Genomic DNA, 23,543 nt, shown 5'->3' with positions numbered 1-23,543 from the left:
CCTGGCTCCACTTGCATTCAAACATGCTAAATGTTACTAAGGGCTAGCGCGCACGAGTGACTTTTGTCACAGTTACAGTTTCGTCACTCTTGTACGGTCTGTGGATATGCATGAAGATGCGCGCACGTTACGACGTGACAACCGGGGGACATTTCCGTCCGCCGACCTGCAAACAAGCCCGTGACAAAACTGTCAGCGCGCCGCTAGGTTGCCATAGACGTGCGCGCACCGGTGACAAAATTGTCACTCTCCGCGCATCCCCTGTGTTCCCGCTCTACCATTTGCTTTCAAACTGTCGACAAGCCAACAAGTAAACATGGCGTCAGCGTCGTCGCAAAGCGTGACTGTGCTTGACGATGATATAGATAATGATGTGCTTATAGACGAGGTTGAAAAAAGACCCGCCCTGTTTGACAAACAATTGAAAGAATATTTGGACGTTAATGTGAAAATTAAAGGATGGGAAGAAATCAGTCGAATAATATTTGTAAGTGCTTGGGATAAATTGTCGGCAAAACAAAAAACAGAAGCTGGTAAGTTTTACCTTTTTTTTGTAACATTTCAATTACACATTTGGAGGATAGGTACATAATTATGTATATAAATATCCTATGGACCCAACAAAAAAAAGAAGTTGCTAAATATGTTTGATTTGAAATAAGGTAAAAGTAAAGGTAGGGTATTTATATTCAATACAATAATCATACACCGACATGTAGGTAGCACAATCAAGTGAACCTCGTTCGATGATTTACGAACGCGTGCAAACGCGAAGGCTATATTAGTAATCCCGCATCTGTCTGTCTTTTGCACCGTAATTAAATGAGTGAACTAGGTTTACATTTGCCAAACGATTTTGACGTCTATGTTGTTTTGTATTAAAACGGCACATAGTTCAAAGTGTACAGCTTGACGTGTACTCTGAGTTTACTACATATTGTTATACTTTAAATGTTATCATATTGCCACGGTACAGCCCCTTGCGGCGAAGTAAAGTAAGACGCAAAATAGTTGCGTATGTTTGCTGCTGATATAGGTAGTTCTCTCGGTGGGTATTTGTTGAAATGCTCTGTAATGGACATTCGTAAGCAGTATCAATAAATCGAATGCCATCTTTGCAACGTACAAAGTTGTGTAAAATGCAAGACGATTTTACTATAATATCAGCAAAATCGAGACTGACATCAAGAGGCCTGTGTAAAATTCGCCATTTATTGCTAAGTATACCGAAAGTTCACTCAACCATACGGCGTGCCCTCGTGTGCCGATAGTTGTAAACCTTCTTCATGGTACTCAATGATTTTCTTGCATATGGTCGTAAAACGTGTCTTGACAAGCCAAACGCCTCATCTGCTACCAAACAGTGTGGCATTGTTTTTCCATTTTCATCATTCGGCAAAGTACAGTCGTTTGGTACATTTAATTGATTGTGCTGCAACCTTTTACCCATGTTTGAATTCTGAAATATACTGGAGTCACTTGCTGCTCCATTCGCACCGACGTCTACAAATACGAATTTATAATCTGCATCTACCCAAGCCATTAGAACTATTAAAAAATACTTTTTGTAATTAAATCAGTGTGAACCTGTAGTTGCCGGCTGAATCATTCTGATATGTTTGCCGTCTATCGCGCCCAATATGTTAGGAAAATGTGTCCGTTGGTAAAACTGGTTAGAGATAATCAGCCAATCTTCTTCATTCTTCTCTGGCATGTATAGTTGGTGCAAATTCCAAATTGCACTACAAGTAGACTTTACGATTTCTCATACTGTTGTGGCACCCAACAAATATTCAAATGATATGCTGTAGAAGCTGGCACCGGTCGCAAGATATCTGAAACAAAAAACCCTTTTATAAGATTAAATGAGGAACAATAATAATTTAACACACACACATCCTCACAAACACACACATAAATGAATAACGTAGTCTACGTAAATACCTATTTATTATTAAGTGATATTTACGATCAATGATTATTTATATTACACTTTTGTTTCAGGTAAACTTGTACAAAGAAGGTGGAAAAATATAAGAACTTGTTTCTCACGAGAGCTACGAGAGCAAAAATCCACGAAGTCGGGTCAAGCCAATAAGAAGAGAAGAAAGTACAAACATTTTGATCAACTATTATTTCTTCTCCCAAGCATGGAGACTCGCGAGTCCTCAGGAAACGCAGGTTCTGTACAGGAAGGTGATTGCGAAGAAGACAGTGCAGAAGATACCGATGAAGATGTATCACAACGAATCGAACATACCCGAAAGAAAAATACAAATAAAACCACTTACGAAGAACGTAGTCTGGACATTTTAAATAAAAAACGAGTTGATGACAACAAATTGATCGAAATATTGGGAAAATCTAAAAATGAATGTAGCGATGACGAGAAGGAAAAACATTTTGCGCTGTCTTTGGTTCCATTGTTAAAAGCAGTTCCGGAGGAGAATAAACTAGAGGTGCAAATTAATATTTTAAAAATATTTCAGGACATTCAAAAACAAAACTCTCACAGAATGATACAACCCTCATATTTCTCTCAACAACCGGGTACATCTGGGCTACGTGAGTTTGGTCGAAGGTCAATACCACAGCGAAATTATTCTCAAGTGCATATACCATCTACAAGTCCTCAATATTCCCATATAACACCCACATATTCTGCCTCCCTACCACCGCCGAGTCCCCAAAACCCGGTGTATTATTCACATGCACCATCTCCCGACGACTGTTCAGCCGCCTCAGCTACGTTGAATAGTATTCAATCCTATGTTTCACAATTTACTCCTAATGAAGATTCTGAAGTATACGACATTTGCCAGGATTGCAACATCACTACGGACAATCCTTAGAAGTATGTTTGTTTGTTTCTGTTTAGTTACAGGTGCTTTAATTATTGTTGTATAATTGAAAATGTTTGTGATGCGTTTCATTTTCCGAACATTCCTTTAAGAGAGACGTCAAGGAACATGCTTTATCTAACTCTTAAATTTCTCAACAATAACTACAATAGGTATATTATATGTAAGTATTGTATAATTTGCATGTGTGTCCTATCATCTACTTGTGATTGTAATAATACGTTTAAATAAACAAATACATTATAAAACATTAAATATTATCAATTAAATTTATTTATTTGTGTATACATACCTTAAAGTTACAGCAAGTCTTTCTTCAGCTGGGACAGACAATCTCATGTTTGTATTGTTATATGTTAATGCAGGTGTAAGAAGGCGCAATAATTCATCAAAACTTCCAACACTCATTCGAAAATACCGAAAAAATTTCTTTGGATGAAGCCGAAGTTTATAAAACATAGTGTAAAACTTTCCATTTATTAGCTTGTCACACCAAAGAGGGTGCAACCAGTATACTTTTTTACTGTATTTTCGTTTCCGTCTTACTAATTCGCAAATTATGACTGTCTCTTCCAAATCCATGTCGACAAATGATGCTTGGATTTCCAAAAGGTTTGGCGACTGTCATCCTTCGTGAGCGCACTCCGCTTTGATGAAGTGACGTGACAGTGACAGAAATATTTTTGTCACGGTGACAAAAGTCACTCGTGCGCGCTAGGCCTAAGATTACTTTCTTGTGTAACTAGAGAATTTGACTTGGAATAAATTAATGTTGTATATAAATTCAAACCTATAATGTCGGTTTTTAAATAAATTAAATGAAATTATACAGATGCTTTGAATAATAATAGACCATTAGCTTCATTTTGAATACAAATAGTGAACAAACGGTGCGCGATAGTTAAAAGTCGCTAGTAGCTAAAGTATTGGTGCCTACGGAACTGTATTTGATGTTCTGAAACATTTTTATATAGTGTTATAAAGATAAGTATTAGTAACGGTTGTTCTTAAATTTCATTAAGATCTTCGGGGTATCGAATTGCTTCGAATCTGTAGGTTCCAACAAGTCTTTGAGCGATAAAATACATAAACTTTCAAATTATTTTCCACCAATAAGTATTTTAAATTTACTAAATAAAGTATGTCAAAATTTATTTTCAAATGAAGCATAATCTTAGTAGAAAACCACATATGATACCACAAATTAACAATTAATTGTTAAAGAAGCTGGAATAGTACGTTAGTAGTCATGGCAATTTGTTTTCTATACATCTGTTCATGCGTATTTATGAAATTTTTAGACACGTGAGATTTTTTACAATGTTCTCCAGTATCAGTCGCGGTGAAAATTACGATTATTGTAATGTACTCGCACAAAACAGAACAAGGGTACAAAAGGCTTCACCACCAAAAGTAGTACACATTAAATAATTGAAGCTATAGCATCTCGTAAGATTCGTTTACCGTGCCCAAAAGTTTGAAATACTCCTCACTTACAAATAAGTGTAACTATGTTACACTGCGTACTGATACAAACATTTCGGGACCAATAACATTTTACGATGTAATTATAATATTCTATTAAACTGTACTCCTCCCCCGTGCATCCAAGTTCCCCTCTGTCAAACCCATAACACCCATTCACTTGCCTTTTATGGTAGACGTGGTATTTGCTTACAGCGCTACACCTTATCTTTCAGGTCGCACGTCGACCTCGGCCGGCAGCTAGTGCTATAGCCCGTCCCACTCTTAGTTTGCAGTACATGGCTTATGGCGCGCGCTGTTGCCAAATCTCTAACACATTACGAATTTCAGGAGATGCGTGTCTTTGTAATTCGGATCGAACAAGAAGCCTTTTAAGAAATCATATCGTAATTTATAATATTTTATACTATTACACATATAAATTTGTAATAATGCCACTTTTATGTAAATTTCAAATAAAAACTACCTATTGTAGATGAAAATTTCTTATAGTTTTCTTTTATGTTCTAAAAATCCCATATATATATATATATATATCACATTTTCATGGGCCCGATAAATGCCGTATTTTTGGACAAGTCATGTCCAAAATGATAAATAAAATACGGTAATGGAAATTCTCAGTTGAGTAAGTTATGGGAAAAATCTGAACAATTGGTTCGAAATGGGGAAGATTTTTTGAAAAACAGAAAAATCGCAACAACTCCCATAATATGAATAATATTGAATCCGTTTTAACGTATGATAACTCGGAGTACCTAATGCCGAAAAATGTTTTCTAAATAAATTTTTGATACGACCAGCCATAACTGCATGGGTTTGAAAAAAAATTTCACCGGACAAAAAAAATGTAACTGACTTAGTAGACACCTTATAAAATCTGTTTAAATTGTTTGTAAATATCATAATTATTTTCCAAAACTTTGTCTAAAACAATGTTTGATAAGATGCTTGGTGTTGAGAAGGATAGAAAAATAATTCAAAATTTTGTACCATGATCGCTATTAAATTCCTTCGTATTTATTTCATACATTTTACATATTATGTTCAAGAATCGATTAAAATATTTTTGTTGACTAAGGATATTTGAAATTGTTTGTAGGACAGAACCCCACTTATCTAAACACACGACCCTGTTTCCTCTTACGACGGCAGCGCGCGCTCTTGTACTGATAAGACACATCTTAAACAGCTATTTCCACGGAAACTGTAGAAGCAATTGAGATGGAGCTGCTTTTAAAAACTAATTCAATTCATTGTGAACATTTTTCACGCTTTCGTTCCCCATCTATCTTTAATAGAAAAAAAAATTTGCGCGGGTCAACTTTTTGATGTGTCAGTTTGTGAGAAAATGCATTTCAATATATTAAAAAAACTTATTTAAGTGAAACCTGTACAGTTTTTGTCTTAACTTTTTTTCGGTGGCGTCCTAAGGCATTAATTTATTAATAAAAAAAATCTGAATGAAATACACATGTAGGTTTTTTTTTTATGTGAAACATATCGGAATACAGTAGAACCTCGCATATCCGACCATGACGGGACCAGGCCATGGTCGGAACAGCCAAAAGGTCGGATATCGGGAGGAGCAAAAAGATAGAAAAACAGCTATATCGTACTGTAATACAACTTTATTGTAAAGTATGTACTTATAAAAATGTTGCTGTATATATTTCAAACATTTACTGTTTTTAAATTAAATGAGATCAATAAAATCTAAGCATACCTTATTTAAAGAATTCAGTAATGGACTTTTGTTTTAATTTTGTCAATCTTGACTTTGCAGAAGTGTCCCTCCACTTTTTTGCCCACAATACGTCCATTGGGTTTGCATTTAGATGTTGCTCAATGTATTTCAGTGCAACTTCGAAGGCGTCCTTAGCAGCAGAATGACTCACTACGTTGTCACCGGTGGTTTCGTCTTCATCCGAGTCGATATCTTCTTCCACGGCTTTGTTCTGCACAACAGCGATAATTTCGTCGTCATTTAGTTCTTCATTGGTGTCTTCCGAAACATCAGCTTCAACAAACCACTCTTCTACATCATTCATCTGGAGATCATGCTGAAACACTTGTAAATTTTGTAATACTTCTGTGTTGTCTGTCTCAACTTGTGCTTCTGTCTCAGGTTCTTCTTGTTTCAAATGGCCAAATCTTTTTCCAAGCCTTCTGAAGGGTAGTTTGATTAATTTCGCCCCAGGCTGCAGCAACGGTGTAGATTGCGTCTTTTATGTTGAAACTTTTCATCGCCTCAAAAAGGTTACCTCCTTCTTCTGTTTTGTCCAGCAGAGAGCCGACATATTTTCTTCTGTATCTTCTCTTTAACAACTCGATGACGCCCTGATCCATAGGTTGTATTAAAGGTGTAACATGGGGCGGTAAAAATAAAGCCTTGATGTTTCCTTTATTTAATTCACATTCAGAGGGGTGACTAGGAGCGTTATCTAACAGCAAAACAGCACCTGCAGGTAAGTTTTTAGACTTTAAATGTTTTTTTACTGCGGGGACAAATTCGCCAAAAAACCACTCCTTAAATAAATCGCCATCCATCCAAGCAGATGATTGATTCCGATAGAAAACTGGAAGTGTTGCCATGTTTAGATTTTTGAATGCTCTTGGTTTCTTAGATTTTCCTATGACGAACAGCGGCATTTTGTGGCTTCCCGTGGCATTGCTACAAGTTGCAATTGTGAGCCTGTCTTTAGCCAGCTTTGTTCCTAACACAGGTTCATTTTTAGCAGCTAGAGTGGTTTTTGGAAGCATTTTGTAATTTAGGCCTGTTTCATCTACATTGTACACTTGTTCGGGTACAAGTTTCTGTTCTGTGACCAACTTCTCAAATGTTGCTACAAATTCTGTAGCAGCATTATCATCAGCTGAGAGTTTTCCCCCCGCAATAATAAGATGTCGTATGCCATGACGCAACTTCCATTTATGTAGCCACCCTTCGCTAGCGCTAAATTTTTCTAGATCACCTCCCAGCTTTTCATGCAATTTTATGGCTTTTTCCTTTACGATGGGGCCTGACAATGGTATTCCCTTGTGCCTTTCCTGACAAAACCAAACCCATAATGCTTCATCGACAAGTTCAAGTTTTGGTTTTTTCAACATTTTTCTACTTTTTAAGGCATCTTCTGTCTCAACTGTTGCTGAGTACGTTTCCAGATCTTTACGGTTTTTTTCCCAATCTTTTATCGTAGTCACCCCTACACCCAACTCAGAAGCTAATTTAATAACAGACTCTCCATGGTCCAATCGTTGTAAAATCTCAAGTTTTTGTTGCAGAGAAACACAAACACGTTTACGTTTTTGAGTTGCCATTGTCACACACGTAAAGCACTACGTATTGCACACTTTAAATTCTGTAGTCGTGAATAAATAATGGGGAAAAACACAAACAGTATTGACTTTAACAAACACAGAACTGTACAAGATTATAGTCAGAGCACATTACACATCAAGATTCACGGCTGAACTGACAGTTTTTGATACGAAAACAAAGCATATCGTAGATGAGTCACTCCTTCAAGCCTAACAGGCTCACCAACCGGAAGCGCGTGTGAATCACCAGTCGGACACTAGGTCGGATATCGGGAGGAGTCTGTTGTGGGAAGGTCGGATATGCGAGGTTCTACTGTACTTCAAAACAGTTCGCAGTGAATAAGTTATGTTTTTTAATTTTTTTGGACACTAAAAATATTGTTAAGTATTCAAAATACGCATTGCCTGATGCGTATTTCGATGCTGTACAATATTAAAAAAAGCTTGGTCCAAAAATTAAAATTTTAATTTCGTTTGATATTTGGCAACAACGCACGAAGAAACAAGGACAGTGCTAACGGCAATCGGCGTTTGTTAGACAGAGAGAGAGAATGCGCCCATTTACTTCCACACTGCAATCTAAGAGTGGGATGCTCTATAGATAGTGAACTGGCAATGCAGTTGTGGCATATACCTATATTTTGGACATTTAGTATTTGTTTATACTGTGTTATGTGATGTCAGCAACAATTAACATTAATGTGTGTCCAGATGTAGCAATCCCAAATATGTAATGACCAAAAAGAGTCCTGGATAAATGTTTTAAATTCTTTAAACTAATGTTTTTAATAGACGCGATATATAATTGCTATGCTACGCTTATTTGATAAGTTTCCATTCACGTGTGACATTTGAAGAGTAGTATTGCATAAGGCTGTACGAACGTTCAAAATTTCGAACTCGAACCGAACTTTAAAATAGTTCGGTTCAAGTTCGTGTCAACAAATTTGGGTTCAAGTTCGTTTTTTGTGACAACACTAGAACTTGTTAGTTTCCACATTTTAATAATACTAGAACTACGATTTTATGTATGCTCACGGCAAGGGCGCCCATATGGCAGTTTGTAAGGGGGGGCCAGACTATAAAATAGTTTGTAAGGGGAGGAGGCAGACCTTCAAAAATTGACAAAAAGTGTCAAAAATTACAATTTGCCAAAAATCCTCAAAAACCCATACATTTTTTCCTCTTCCTGAAAGCTGGGGGAGGCGGCCACAGCCCTACCCTGCCCATGGGTATGGGCGCCCTTGGCTCACGGTTCCAAGGATGGCATTCGTAAAATCGCTGCCTTTGTAAAATCGGGGCTGGCCCATTTGCCCCCCCCCCCCCCCCCCCCCCCCTTCCCCTCTTTACACCATTTTATTTCTTTAACTTTTCGAACTAAATATATTTGGTATTACTTGTGTGTATTTTGTCGTTATAAACAACATATCATTAAATATTAACGACTATTACTGCAACAAGGGGGGAAAAAAACCTCCGGCCGTAGCATGTGAACTAGAGCTGTAGCAAACCGTATGTATTCGTTACTGAGTAACGGGTGCGCCGTCTATATACGAGTAACGAAACGTTACACACGGCTGCATTTCGTTACTCACATTTTTTGTATGTTTCACGCATGCGCGCGCATATTCGATAAATTTACGTTACAAAGAACGATGTTTGTTTATTAAGTAAAGTATAATTTGGAAATTCGTCGTCCAAGTTTTTTACTGTTTATTAAAGGTATTGTGTGTGTAGACAAAGTTTGAGATTGGAACAGAAAAAACGTAAGAAAGTATTTTTTACAAATTAGAAATATGTATGTTTTTGTTTTTTATTATCGCGAATTTTCACGTTTTTTTATTATTTTAAAAGCGATAATATAATAAAGCCGCTCTAATGAGATTTAATTGTTTCTTGGTTAACAAAAACGGTTAATTATCAAATAATGTTAATTGTGTATATTCTATTTATTATTATTTACATGACGTCATACTGTACGCGTACGCAATACGAGTTGATTCGTTGCATGTTATGCGGTATCAGAAGTAACGAGTAACGATACGATAGTAACGAGTACTGATTGTTATAGAAACGAATACATACGGGTACGCTTTTTTTGGTTACTTTTACACCTCTAGTGTGAACGTGGAACGCGCACTGGCCCGCCCCGCCAGCCCGGCGCCGCGCCGCCCGCCCTTTCCCGCGCTATCTTCCCACGCTGCGGCCGGTCTCGGATGCCACAGTCTCTGCGCTGCTGTTATTTGAAATATTCAGATACATGGAAAGTGTTATACACTCGTTTTAAAGATTTTGGAATCAAAAACAAACTAATATCATCAATTTTAAAATAAGTTACCTAACTTTTATTTTTCCGCCTTGCAGAAAGAAGCAGGTTTCCTTTGTCACTATTCTTTTTAAAACGCGTCTTATTGCCACCAATTGCAGCGTTTCCCACCTATTTCAATTTTAAAATGTGGCTTCGTGGTAGCGCGATACAACAAAACAAGTAGTGACGATTTCCGACATGTGCGACATCTGTTACGTGTTACTGCAATGAACCTCTGCGTGCGGAGTGCCTGACATCTGTGTGTGGACGCGTGAACTACGATGTGTAAAATTCGTTCTTCGTCTACCGATTACAAAGGTTACGGCGGAACAGATTTTTCAGCTGGTATTGCTTCTAAATGCATCCTGCTGTTTCTAACTCATGCACACATATGTGGTGTATAATATTATTATTTTGTTTCCCATTTCCAATCAAATTATACTAGCATTCGTCTACTAAACCTTGCCGTTTTTAGGAATAATTAGTTAATAAAATAAGACGCATACCAAAATTTTGAGTAATAACATTTTAAGATCCATCCTTACTCTGTAAATAATATTTTACCAAAATCCAATTTATGTCATGGTATTTACAGAATCTGCTCCACCGCAAACATCGATTTTGCTGCTCGGAACCACATGTATCGCGCACTCTTAAGATTAGGTTGGAGGGTGCACACTCTTGTATCTGGGAAATCCACATATATGTATGAATTTCTACCCCGACTTTAGGAGCTTTTCAGTAACATTTGTGAAGTATTTTACTCTGCTAATTTTAAATACTTTTTGAAACACCCCTGAGGTAACATCTGTGATTGGCAGCTTAAATTCAAAAGCAAAATAGTTTATCAGACAATGGCCGCCGAAGAAAACAATATACTTTAAAAACAACACGCTTCTATCAACACAATCTTAACCACTATACATTGAACATTAATGTTTGGTTCTTGGTTAAGCAAGCACTTTAAAATTCTCGCTACAGGAATGCATTCATTTTGTGGGTAGGTGTAAAGGATTGCATGAAGTCATTTTCGCAAATACTTGACTGACTTTGATGATTAACAGAGGTGTAGGGACTTGACAGTAATTTAAGTTTGTATGCAAAAATGTTTTCATAACTGAGAACACTAATTGCAAGTGTGTACATAAGGTTGTGGCCATATATCCCAATGAAAAGGAGTTTTAAAAATACAGTAGACTCCCAATTATTTGGGTGCTGGTTATCTGGTTTGCGGATTAACCGTGCCATATTTCACTTTCACAAACCATAAAAATAATATTTGACTTTTTATTTCCAAGCACGCACAATGGCAATGGCACTTGTGTAGCATTCAATACAATGCAATAAATTAGTAATGGAATGAATTAGTAATGCCTAATGCAAAAAATTAATATTGTGATGAATCAACAAACAATATTTTGCATTTATCCAATAGCCATTTGCTTACTTCATTGCATAATTATTTCCAATGATGCCCAAATCATTAGCAAATTTTTATAATCCAACATCCTGCATTCAACAACACCTCTGGAGAGAGAAGCCACAAGCTTTCTTGGATAGTTTACCTTGTGCCTCTACGATGCGCTAGTGGCAAATCATGGAACATGCATTAAGTAAACAACAGAGTCTGGAATTACGTTAACAGGTTAAATAATCTTTCTAATAGAAAACATGAAGCTATTGCTTTTAAATTCTTATTAAAAATTAAACATATATCCTGCATCAAACTTATTATTTTGTAACTCAAGAGTTGGGAGTGGCTAAATAGGAAAAAAAAAAATTATGCCTAAGCCCTATTACGAAAACAATGCTGTACGTGAACCTGTAACTTAATTTTAGGTCGTTTAATCTCCAAATGTTATTCATCATTTATTTAAATGTACTTCAAATGTACAGTAGTAGTGTCTTGATTAAAATGGTAGTCAGCAATAACAATTACCTATTTGAAAAACCTATTATTTAGATTAAAATACTTTATGAAAAAAAAAATGTATGTGTCTAGCGCTGTTTTGATTAGCGCACTGTTCTACTGGAACAAATTAGAGCATTACACTGAGGGACAGATATTATCGTGTTTGTCTAGATTGTCGGGAAAGATAAATTTAATTTTTTTTTTACATTGCTTTGACTGTGAACCCCTTGCCAGTATTTACCCTAGATAATCAGGAGTCTTACTTGGCACAGTAAACTTATCATTAATTCAGCACCTGAGAAATAAACAAGCCATGGTCAGTTAATATTCCACTCATGTCTAAAGGTTACTTACTGCCTGTATTCCTGGTAATGCCTACTTCAACTCTAGAGCATTTTTATTGAGAGTTAATTCATTTATAATAAAATAAAATTAAGGAAAAAAGGTACTTTGTGGAGAGGCTATAAAAATAAAAATAAAAACTATAAATTAAAAATAACAACAAATCCTTGGATGATAACCATTCAAACCAACAAACTGATAATCATCTGACTTCGCTAGGCTTAGCGTAGAATCACCAGAGCCCGCCGAATAGCAGAGGGCCAACAGCTAGACTCTACAGTAGTCCTCTGCAACTAGACAAGAGATGCACAGAGCGGGTACAGTACTGTACTGGCCGAGAGCAGAGGACACATCGTACAACTGTGTGTGTACAAGGGTGCGTGCTCACCTCGCCAGGCGTGGCTCCCCATCCAGGACGGTACAGCACTGACCAAGTGCAGAGGACACATTGTACAAGTGTGTGTGTACAAGGGTGCGTGCTCACCTCGCCAGGCGTGGCTCCCCATCCAGGACGGTACAGCACTGGCCAAGTGCAGAGGACACATCGTACAACTGTGTGTGTACAAGGGTGCGTGCTCACCTCGCCAGGCGTGGCTCCCCATCCAGGACGGTACAGCACTGGCCAAGTGCAGAGGACACATCGTACAACTGTGTGTGTACAAGGGTGCGTGCTCACCTCGCCAGGCGTGGCTCCCCATCCAGGACGGTACAGCACTGGCCAAGTGCAGCGGACACATCGTACAACTCTGCGGCTACAAGGGTGCGTGCTCACCTCGCCAGGCGTGGCTCCCCATCCAGGACGGTACAGCACTGGCCAAGTGAGAGGACACATCGTACAACTCTGTGGCTACAAGGGTGCATGCTCACCTCGCCAGGCGTGGCTCCCCATCCAGGTCGGTACAGCACTGGCCAAGTGAGAGGACACATGGTACAACTCTGCGGCTACAAGGGTGCGTGCTCACCTCGCCAGGCGTGGCTCCCCATCCAGGACGGTACAGCACTGGCCAAGTGCAGAGGACACATCGTACAACTGTGTGTGTACAAGGGTGCGTGCTCACCTCGCCAGGCGTGGCTCCCCATCCAGGACGGTACAGCACTGGCCAAGTTCAGAGGACACATCGTACAACTGTGTGTGTACAAGGGTGCGTGCTCACCTCGCCAGGCGTGGCTCCCCATCCAGGACGGTACAGCACTGGCCAAGTGCAGAGGACACATCGTACAACTGTGTGTGTACAAGGGTGCGTGCTCACCTCGCCAGGCGTGGCTCCCCATCCAGGTCGGTACAGAACTGGCCAAGTGAGAGGACACATGGTACAACTCTGTGGCTACAAGGGTGCGTGCTCACCTCGCCAGGTGTGGCTCCCCATCCAGGTCGGTACAGCACTGGCCAAGTGAGTGGACACATCGTATAACTCTGCGGCTACAAGGGTGCGTGCTCACCTCGCCAGGCGTGGCTCCCCATCCAGGTCGGTACAGCACTGGCCAAGTGAGCGGACACATCGTACAACTCTGCGGCTACAAGGGTGCGTGCTCACCTCGCCAGGCGTGGCTCCCCATCCAGGTCGGTACAGCACTGGCCAAGTGAGTGGACACATCGTACAACTCTGCGGCTACAAGGGTGCGTGCTCACCTCGCCAGGCGTGGCTCCCCATCCAGGTCGGTACAGCACTGGCCAAGTGAGCGGACACATCGTACAACTCTGCGGCTACAAGGGTGCGTGCTCACCTCGCCAGGCGTGGCTCTCCATCCAGGTCGGTACAGCACTGGCCAAGTGAGTGGACACATCGTACAACTCTGCGGCTACAAGGGTGCGTGCTCACCTCGCCAGGCGTGGCTCCCCATCCAGGTCGGTACAGCACTGGCCAAGTGAGCGGACACATCGTACAACTCTGCGGCTACAAGGGTGCGTGCTCACCTCGCCAGGCGTGGCTCCCCATCCAGGTCGGTACAGCACTGGCCAAGTGAGCGGACACATCGTACAACTCTGCGGCTACAAGGGTGCGTGCTCACCTCGCCAGGCGTGGCTCCCCATCCAGGTCGGTACAGCACTGGCCAAGTGAGTGGACACATCGTACAACTCTGCGGCTACAAGGGTGCGTGCTCACCTCGCCAGGCGTGGCTCCCCATCCAGGTCGGTACAGCACTGGCCAAGTGAGCGGACACATCGTACAACTCTGCGGCTACAAGGGTGCGTGCTCACCTCGCCAGGCGTGGCTCCCCATCCAGGTCGGTACAGCACTGGCCAAGTGAGTGGACACATCGTACAACTCTGCGGCTACAAGGGTGCGTGCTCACCTCGCCAGGCGTGGCTCCCCATCCAGGTCGGTACAGCACTGGCCAAGTGAGTGGACACATCGTACAACTCTGCGGCTACAAGGGTGCGTGCTCACCTCGCCAGGCGTGGCTCCCCATCCAGGTCGGTACAGCACTGGCCAAGTGAGCGGACACATCGTACAACTCTGCGGCTACAAGGGTGCGTGCTCACCTCGCCAGGCGTGGCTCCCTATCCAGGACGTGCTGAGAAACCGTGTATCGAGGCCTCAGAGGCGACAACTCATTGATCTTGAAGCGGAATGTGTCGTCGGTGAGAGCGTACAGCTGGAACGTGAAGAGCACGGAGTTCTCCGTGTTGACGACGTGTGCGTGCACGCTGTTTGCGTCTGCCTGCAGTGTGTCGAGCAGCAGCTTGTAGGGGGAGCGGCCCTCCTGCACGGCACGGCATCGCCTGCTCTCCGCGCCACACAAGTCACTCATCAGTTATGTCATCAAGCATGCAACGGTACACCACATGCTTATTTACATAACCAATAATTATTGTATCATATGGCAGACACTAACATACTAAATACTGTATTTACCTGTACAAACTGAGTACAATTTGGCCTAAAATGTGTGCTGAAAAAAACCTGGAACCTGGCTTATTCACAACTTTACACCACCACATGGCAATGCTGCTCAGCTAGGGACAAGAGTACACGGTGGATTGTGATAGAACAGTAATAATACCAAAAAAGAATTTCAATGCACCATATTACACTGAAATGCATTTTGACAAATAATGAATCACCAAAATTCAACTAAAATCAATCAATTATTCAGCATTTTAACAAAAGGTAACTCAAATGATAATACTGTCTTCTATCAAAAATTAAATTCAAATAATGTTAATTTATACTGCATAAATTTTTAACCAAATTATATCATATAAATATTTTGGAAACAATTATAATTTAAGCTTATAAATCATTTTAATAACTCTTTTTAGTTTGCATTTCAGACATTTCTATATTTATCAATTACACAAACACTTGGCAATTTATTTTTATTCTGAAAAGTACTGATTAGCAATAATTATTAGCAATTATTTACTGTATAATGCATCATTTATTAGTCAAAATGGCATAATTTTAATGAAACAAGTATCAAAAATGTTCTTTAGTGTCATATTTGTTGCACAACACAAACTTCTGTTTGAAAAACAAAATTGGCTTTAAAAAATGTCCGTAAGCCATTGTCGCTATGCATAACACAAGTTTCATTAAGCTCCAAAGTTGGTTAACCTGCTATTGCCTAATGGATGGACAGACATCTTGCACGGTCGTGATTTTGTGTTTCTGTGAGAAAAAGTTGTAATGATTACAAAAGGATTGTGATTGCCGAAAATACTAGAATAATTTTAAATGCTCAGGAAATGATAAATTTTACAGTGAGAAGAAGAAATGTTGTCGTTATAAGTTGTATGCTTGACTGGAAGTAATTTTTTTTTGGACTGAAGTGAGATGGTGGTATTCCAATAAAAATATTTTTGAAAGATGAGAATTTGTAACATATGCTCCAACATTTCTCAAAATTACTTTGCTTCTGTCTTAATAACATAGTATTGGACTTGGTCCTTCGTGACAATACATGTTAATGGGGCAAACAAACAGCACCAGAAGGTGGACAGTTTTCATTCATGACATTTTTTTACCTGCATCACAGTAAATATGTTATTATTCACAATAATCCATAAATGAAACATTTAAAGCCCAATATCTTCAGGCTGGTATTTTATTGGAAATATACATGGCACGAATAAAGAGTGCTGAAAGAAATAACTGTCAGATGACAACAACGGTACTGAGTGCTATTAATTATACTGAAATATTAAATGGTAATTTATCATTTTGAATAATTACCAAAATCCAGAATGAACAATTAATAAGATTTGGAAATATGGTAACAAGCTCTGTATCAAAAGTTTGGTGTGAGGCTTCTTTGAACGGGCGGGTTTCCAGATAAACACAATGAATGCACAGAATGCAGTTCTATGTTTGAAACTATATGTGATATTTTAATAAAAACACTTTTATAAAAGGATGTTATTATAATTGTGATCTGACTGCAAAATCACATAAGCAGCTATATTTTGCAATAAACATAATAAAGTTTTTTTTTTTGTTTTCATTATTACAAGGAATAATTAGAAATATAATATTACATAACTTGAAATTGCAACTACACTGTAACACATGGAGGTAAGAAGTAAGGGAGTTGGCATCTGCCTTCTCTACCTGTTAGCAATTGAAGTCAAAATGAGAATGACTCCTATCAGGATAGCAAAATATTTTTTTTTGGTTACAATGAAGTTTAATGCAAATTCCTTGCAGATGTATTGTTCTCTTGTTCCTTTAACAATAATCACTTATTGATAGCATTTTTACCATTATTCCTCGCATATCTTTTCAAGCTATTAAACTTCTAGCATATTAGTCTTTTTACAGTCACAATTAGTATAGAGCTATCTAATTGCTAGCCAGTTGACAAACTCCAGAAAATACACATACACATAAAAATACATATTTAAATATTATGCATACTAAGTGTATCAAAATAAACATTTAAATTACATTCATTTCAAATATTGTCCACAGAATCTATACTAATATTTTTAACACCAAAGACAAAAATTCACATGGGGCATAAAAACAATGGAATTGTTCACAATTTATTCAACACTGAGAAATAAATGAAACAAAACTTATGTATGCTGTGAGTGATTATATTTATGTAATTTAGGCATTATTTTTTTTTATTAAAGTTTCCACTGCGTATTGTTGTGGTTGCTATCCTGCACGTACAAGAGTTGGTGCTTGTTTCATTCACATCGGTCGCAGTGTTCCGTTCATCATTCACGCAGAGCCAAGGACTTCTCAAGTTCTCTCTGTGACCATTCAATTAGCTAGAAGTGTCCAGCTTCGTAATACGGAGGTGAATTATCACTGCTTACTGACTCGAGTATGACACAGCAGCAAGAACCGGGACAGGAACCAAGTTACTCAGTACCCTTGAATGATGCACTCCCTCCGTGGTACATTCCAATAGATAAAGAGTTTTATGATTTGTTTATTTGTGTTATAAGGCAAGTTATAAAATGTATTACTTTGTTTTACAATTGCTTCACAAAAGTTAGGGCCGATGAGTGACTAGAGTGAGTGTGCGACAGAGCAGGAACTGGTACACGTCACCTGCAGAAGCTGCTCTGCTGGCACGTCTTGAAGTTGTTCCTGTCGACCGCCCGCGCCGCAGAGAGCAGCGCCGTGGCCGCCACCAGCTGCCACCACCTGCGCACAGCACGGCCGTGTCGGCTCCAGTCCTGCTCGCACTGCACGCACGCCGAGCGAGAGAACTCTCCTACACGCCACGCGTTCTCTCCCTCTGCAGCTTCTCATTGCGCTCTCTCCTCAAACTACAGTGAGCTGCCTTCCAACCAGCCAGCACAGCTCACTCACGGATCTGAGACCATTCAGTTCAGCTGAGTTGCTGATTATCAAAAATGATTTTACCCAAAGTGCGCCAGTAAATAAAATTCTTTAACAAACTTTCAACAATGAAGAAATCAAAAGCAGCTAGTCCAAACAACATTTAAATTGCAAAATAATTGTATTATTTTTACCAAAATTATAATAATCATTAGGCAATGACTCACTTACATAAATTTTCCGAAGAATACAAACTAACAAAACAACTACAGCTACCCACAGCAAAATATTGCTTAACAATTCAAAATCATATGGCAGTTTCATAAAAATACACAATTCCTCAAAGAATATATTTGTCAAAAAATTTAAATAGAAAAATTAAGCTGAAAGCAATAATTATAAAGTTAAATAGATATAAAGGCGTGACAAACATGAATTATCAAAGCAAGGTGTTTGCTGCAAGTTTCAGTAAAATGCTAATGCTATCTTCGTTGTTCTTCGATTATCTTCGCCTCCGAGTGTTTTCTCCCACTCAGAGACACACCTTGAGTTCGTGTAGGGGTGCAGTGGATACGGTCATGGCTGTGCAAGTACTAGGCTTTGGAGTTGCATTTGTGGATTTATTGTAGTGGCACTTACAGTAATGTAACAAGTAACTCTCTTGCTTAAACTCTTCTTAGGCCAGCCACACTCTAAAGTATGTTTGTTTTTTTACATTTGTTCACATAATTGTACACCGCCCATGATAGGATTTAGTTGCGGCGTACACTCTTATCATAACCGTTAATTTAACATAAATGTCTGTCTAGGCGTATAATTTTATGCATTTGATCATACAGCACTCTTACCTTGCATTACTCATGATCCTTATAAATTTTAACTATAGAATACATTTGTGTTTCTATAATCAATATTTGTAGTGAACACATGAGACTAACGTTTGTAATTTCTTTCATCACCCTGGTTCTCATAGAATGTATTTATTCTTGTAATTACCTATGACATTCTTTTGGTAATCAATTTATGTACGTAATCATATTTTTGCACTAATTACTTAATCTACTTAACAAAGAGCACGTAGTTTGTATTCCATTTGAGATTTTTAATAATTTATAATCATTTCATGTTTTTTCTTATGTATTCTGTAAGTCACATGAATATTTGATATCTGGTTCTTTACTAGCCCTTGATGCATACACTTACGCTTACGTGCAATCTGTTTAATTGCTCACATTTGTATAACTAAATGTTTCTAGTCATTTGTTTTTTCAAAGACACTTATAATTATTTCTTCTTCGACACCTGTACTTGGATGACCGAATTGTCTAGTTATTGTAACAGTTTGAATATGTTATAATAAACATGATAAATTGAAATTGCATGTTCTTTTTCAATCAGGAATCAATAACTCACAGTTGCTCCTACTATAAGGGGCAAAATGTCAGCTTTTGAGTAATTTAGCTTACTTGATCTTTCTTATTACTGTTTATCCCCTCAGCGGATTGAAGCCTCCTCTGACGGAGATCTGGTCACTGTACGCTTCAACCTGCGCTGCTCTGCTCCCTGTGAGCAGTAGTTTCTTCCTGTTCTGTTCACTGTTTCATGTCGACTCAGTGGTGTGGCGCACCGAGTTGACGGACCACCTTATGGAGAATGAAGTATCGTACGATGAAACCAACACCGTACATGAGTTTCGCTCCAAATTAATTCGCCACATTAGGGGTTCATGGGAAGCCCGTATAGATTATCAGAAGGCTCCGTCCCCAGCCGATGCTAACCCTACTTCGACCTCTTCCTTTAACCAGAAATTATTTTTCAACAGCATTAAAACCCTGCCCAGGCTACAGGGTAATGATCCTAAATCGGCGTTTATTTAACCGAGTGAGGCATCACGAGAAGCTAGTTTACATCTTGTTAGTGATGCTGATTTATTGAAGGAACTTATGAGTAAGCGTGTAACTGCCTATATACCACTGTTGACTGATGCAATGAGTCGTAACCTGTCTTTCTGAGAGTTTAAGAGTAATGTTCTAGAATCTGTCGGTCCACCCAGAATTCTAGAAAGCTGTAAGTGTGAGTTAGTCTGTTAATTTCAGCAACCAAATGAGCCTGCCTTGGAGTTTATTAACTCCATTGTCACTTCTGCAGAGGTGCTCGACCTTCGGCTATCCGAGACTCAAATAGTTCTAATAATCTTGAGTAACGTCCCGCACTTGATAATGCAACACAGCACCATGCTTTCTTTGCCAAGTAATTTATTGCATACCTGTACGTAATTATGTGAAGGTATTCCCAGCTGAACCTCTCACGACCGTGACTGAACACGGAGTTAGTAGTACACCTGAGCTTCTTATGGCTACCGTATTGACGTGTGGCTCTTAACATATAAAGGTAACTGAGCCCGTTGGTGTTGTGTCACCTTCTCAAGGATGCATACAACCATCGAATGGGAACGCACATCATACCGCACAGTACTTCGGTAACCTTCTGTGAACTTCAGAACTATTCAGGCCTCGGAATAGACTTGTGTGAGCTGGCTGCTATGCTACGTTGCAATTCCTAAGCAACCATTAAAAATATTTTACAGTTTTTTTTTTTAATGTAGGTACACTAACCTAACCAACCGTACACAATATTAGGTAGCTAAAATTATTTTAATGGGTAAATATGTAGTTGAGCGGTATTACCGAAAAAAAATGTTAAATATCCGAAAATACCTTTATTAGATGCTCTTCAACTTCCTCTTTTCATTAAAAGCGGCGGAGATAAGAAATTCCAAATACTTTAGGAGATATCGCCGTTCTTATTTTGCTATACAAGACCTGTGTAATCAATTGACCGACGCCATTTATTTTTATTGCCGTGTGTTTGTGAATGCCTAATAATGAAAATGGTCGATTAGGTCAGGTCAGTTACATTATAAATACTTTGAAACTAAGCGTACATTAAAAATTATATGAATTAATTTCATGGTTCTTTAGTTTTAAAGTATTTATAATGTAACTGACCTGACCTAACAAACCGGGACTAAGGATGAACAGTAACAAATCACGTAAAAATTTTTTTGTTACTTATTACTTGCGCAACAATAACAAATAAGACTTTAAAATTATAAACGTTAAAAACTTGCCTAAGTTGGAGGCGGTAAGTAATTAAACACTGTTTTAAACAATAAATGAAGTAAATAATCACGTATTGGTTAATTTGAATTCTGGCCTATCACGAACAATCATGTGACATCATTATCCAATTTAAAAAAAAAAAGATATTTGTAAACAAGAAACAATGGTGCACGCCACATGAATGCACTGGTATTATGATGAAATTAAAAAATTCGATATCTCCTAAAGTATTTGGAATTTCTTATCTCCGCCGCTTTTAATGAAAAGAGGAAGTTGAAGAGCATATAATAAAGGTATTTTCGGATTTTTAACATTTTTTTTCGCAAATACCGCGGAACTACATATGATGATATTTAAAAATTCGATATCTCCTAAAGTATTTTGAATTTCTTACCTCCGCCGCTTTTAATGAAAAGAGGAAGTTGAAGAGCATAGAATAAAAGTATTTTCGGATTTTTAACATATTTTTTTCGCAAATACCGCCCAACTACATATTTACCGTAATATTTATTCTGAACATGTAAAAACGCGAACTCAGAATCGACTGTTGAGAATGTTAGATATGCCGATCCCGTGATTCTCCATGTATAAGAATACTTTTAAAAAATGTTGACTGCTGGTCAATGCATTGGTATGTAAACTACATACAGTGATTTTTTTCAGAAACCAGTTGGAGTATAAAGCCACTGTTTTCAAGGTAAATACAGGAACGTCTCTAGTTTTCGAAAAAGAAGTATTCTTTGTATTTTATTCAAATTTCCTGAAAAGCAGCGACGTAAAAATATTACCAAATATTATCAAAAATATTAACAAAATAATTGGGACCCCTGGGGCCTTTTTGCTCAATATGTGTTTTCTAAATGTGTTCACCACAGGGGCGTAGCCGGGGTGGGAAGGGGTTAGGGTTTTAGGGGTTCTAACCCCCCCCCCCCCCCCATAGCCACAATTATTTTTTCTTAACTGAAAGCAGGTTAGCTAAAAGCCTAGGTGTCTTACTGCTATCACCGGCCACTGCACTGGAGGGGAAGAGTAAGAGAGCCCTACCGAGCCGTACCGCCTTAACTTCGCCACCAATAAAGACGATAAACAAACAAACAAACAAACCCCTGTCGCGAGCAGAAGCTATAAGGTTGTGACCCCGTGACGGGTCCCAAGCTTTCAAATATCTTACACCTATTGTATTTAACCAGCGCGGTAATTATAAGCAGGTGTTGACTAGGCTTCCAAAAGTGTAAGAATCGCTGTGTGTGTATAGAATTGAGACAACGACATGGAGTCATGTAACTCTTCAAGCTTAAGCTAATTGTTTCCAGAAATAGATCAGTTCTGCCGAAACCCAACCCTTTTTATTCCTTTTTTTTTTGTATTGTCGAGCTTCTAGCATTATGATTTGAGTGGACGTAAACAAGGCACTTGGATTGATAAAAATGTATTTAATTAATTTCTTACTTCATCACTCAAACAATTTTTTTATTAAAAAATCAATAATATTTTTACCATTACAATATTAAAAGCTAATTACCTCAAGCTGCTAAAATAGCACAATTTTACACCTTAAAATGCAAATTTTTACCGGGGGTGGACCCCCGGACTCCCCCGTTTTAATAGGGGGGGGGGGGGACCATGCTTCTAAAACCCCACCCCCCAATTCACAAATCCTGGCTACGCCTCTGGTCCACCAACACGCGCGTTCAGTTTGTCTAACCCTCTACACATCACCCTGTACAATAGTACCTAAGTAAGGAAAAAAGTCTGAAAGAGGATAAAGTCTCCCCTACCATTTAATATTGGTAAATTACAAAATATGTTCAATGAATATAAATAATAAAAAATAGTGATTACAACTACCCACGTTTACATCATAAATAATCCAGAGCAAATAAATATAGAAAAACAACTTAAGTAAAATACATATATATCTGCATATACCATATACTTATTCACTAACATTTTGGAGTTTTAAAAAAATTTCACAGATGTTTTAAATTGTTGCGCTTGAAAACAACATTAATTAATTATACAACTTAACGAAAACGTCACACCACGAGTCTATCTTCAACTCACTCAAAGACAATATAATACACCTTAGACTAAAGAAAGTTGTAGAACTGAAACTCCAACACAAGCTGTCAGCCAGTGTTGTTAGTGCCCTTTGTGGTTGGTTGACAAACTAATGAAACGAGCGCGGACGTTTTAAATGATACGAGTTTTAATTAGGTGTACTATATTGACATTTTCAACCAGTTCGATCACTGCCCATAGAAATCTGAGTCTATAATAATTATACCCAAACATCTTGGCAACAACTCATCCTAAAATCCATGGAAATATTACTTTTTACCTCCATACTAAAATCCATACACAGAAAATGCTGCCACAGCGACTACAATTTCAGAGCATTTAGTAACCTAATGTTTATTTTTCCATGGTATTTATTATCTGTAAACAGAT

At 38.6% G+C, this 23,543-nt stretch overlaps 1 protein-coding gene across 1 annotated transcript in view; it reads right to left on the bottom strand.

Annotated features, from left to right (window-relative positions):
• LOC134539497 (neutral alpha-glucosidase AB) overlaps positions 1 to 23,179 on the bottom strand; it is a 163,741-nt gene extending 140,562 nt beyond the window's left edge. The window contains exons 1-3 of the mRNA XM_063381573.1: positions 23,041 to 23,179; positions 17,737 to 17,832; positions 14,715 to 14,954 (exon numbers count right to left, since the gene is read on the bottom strand). Coding sequence (XP_063237643.1) covers positions 14,715 to 14,954; positions 17,737 to 17,832; positions 23,041 to 23,042 — 338 coding nt within the window. The 5' untranslated portion in view covers positions 23,043 to 23,179. The remainder of the gene's footprint in view (positions 1 to 14,714; positions 14,955 to 17,736; positions 17,833 to 23,040) is intronic.
• Positions 23,180 to 23,543: the final 364 nt, after the last annotated feature.

This window comes from Bacillus rossius, chromosome 15 (assembly GCF_032445375.1).
Source record: "Bacillus rossius redtenbacheri isolate Brsri chromosome 15, Brsri_v3, whole genome shotgun sequence".
NCBI lineage: Eukaryota > Metazoa > Arthropoda > Insecta > Phasmatodea > Bacillidae > Bacillus > Bacillus rossius.
This window is presented reverse-complemented; position numbering and strand designations above follow the sequence as displayed.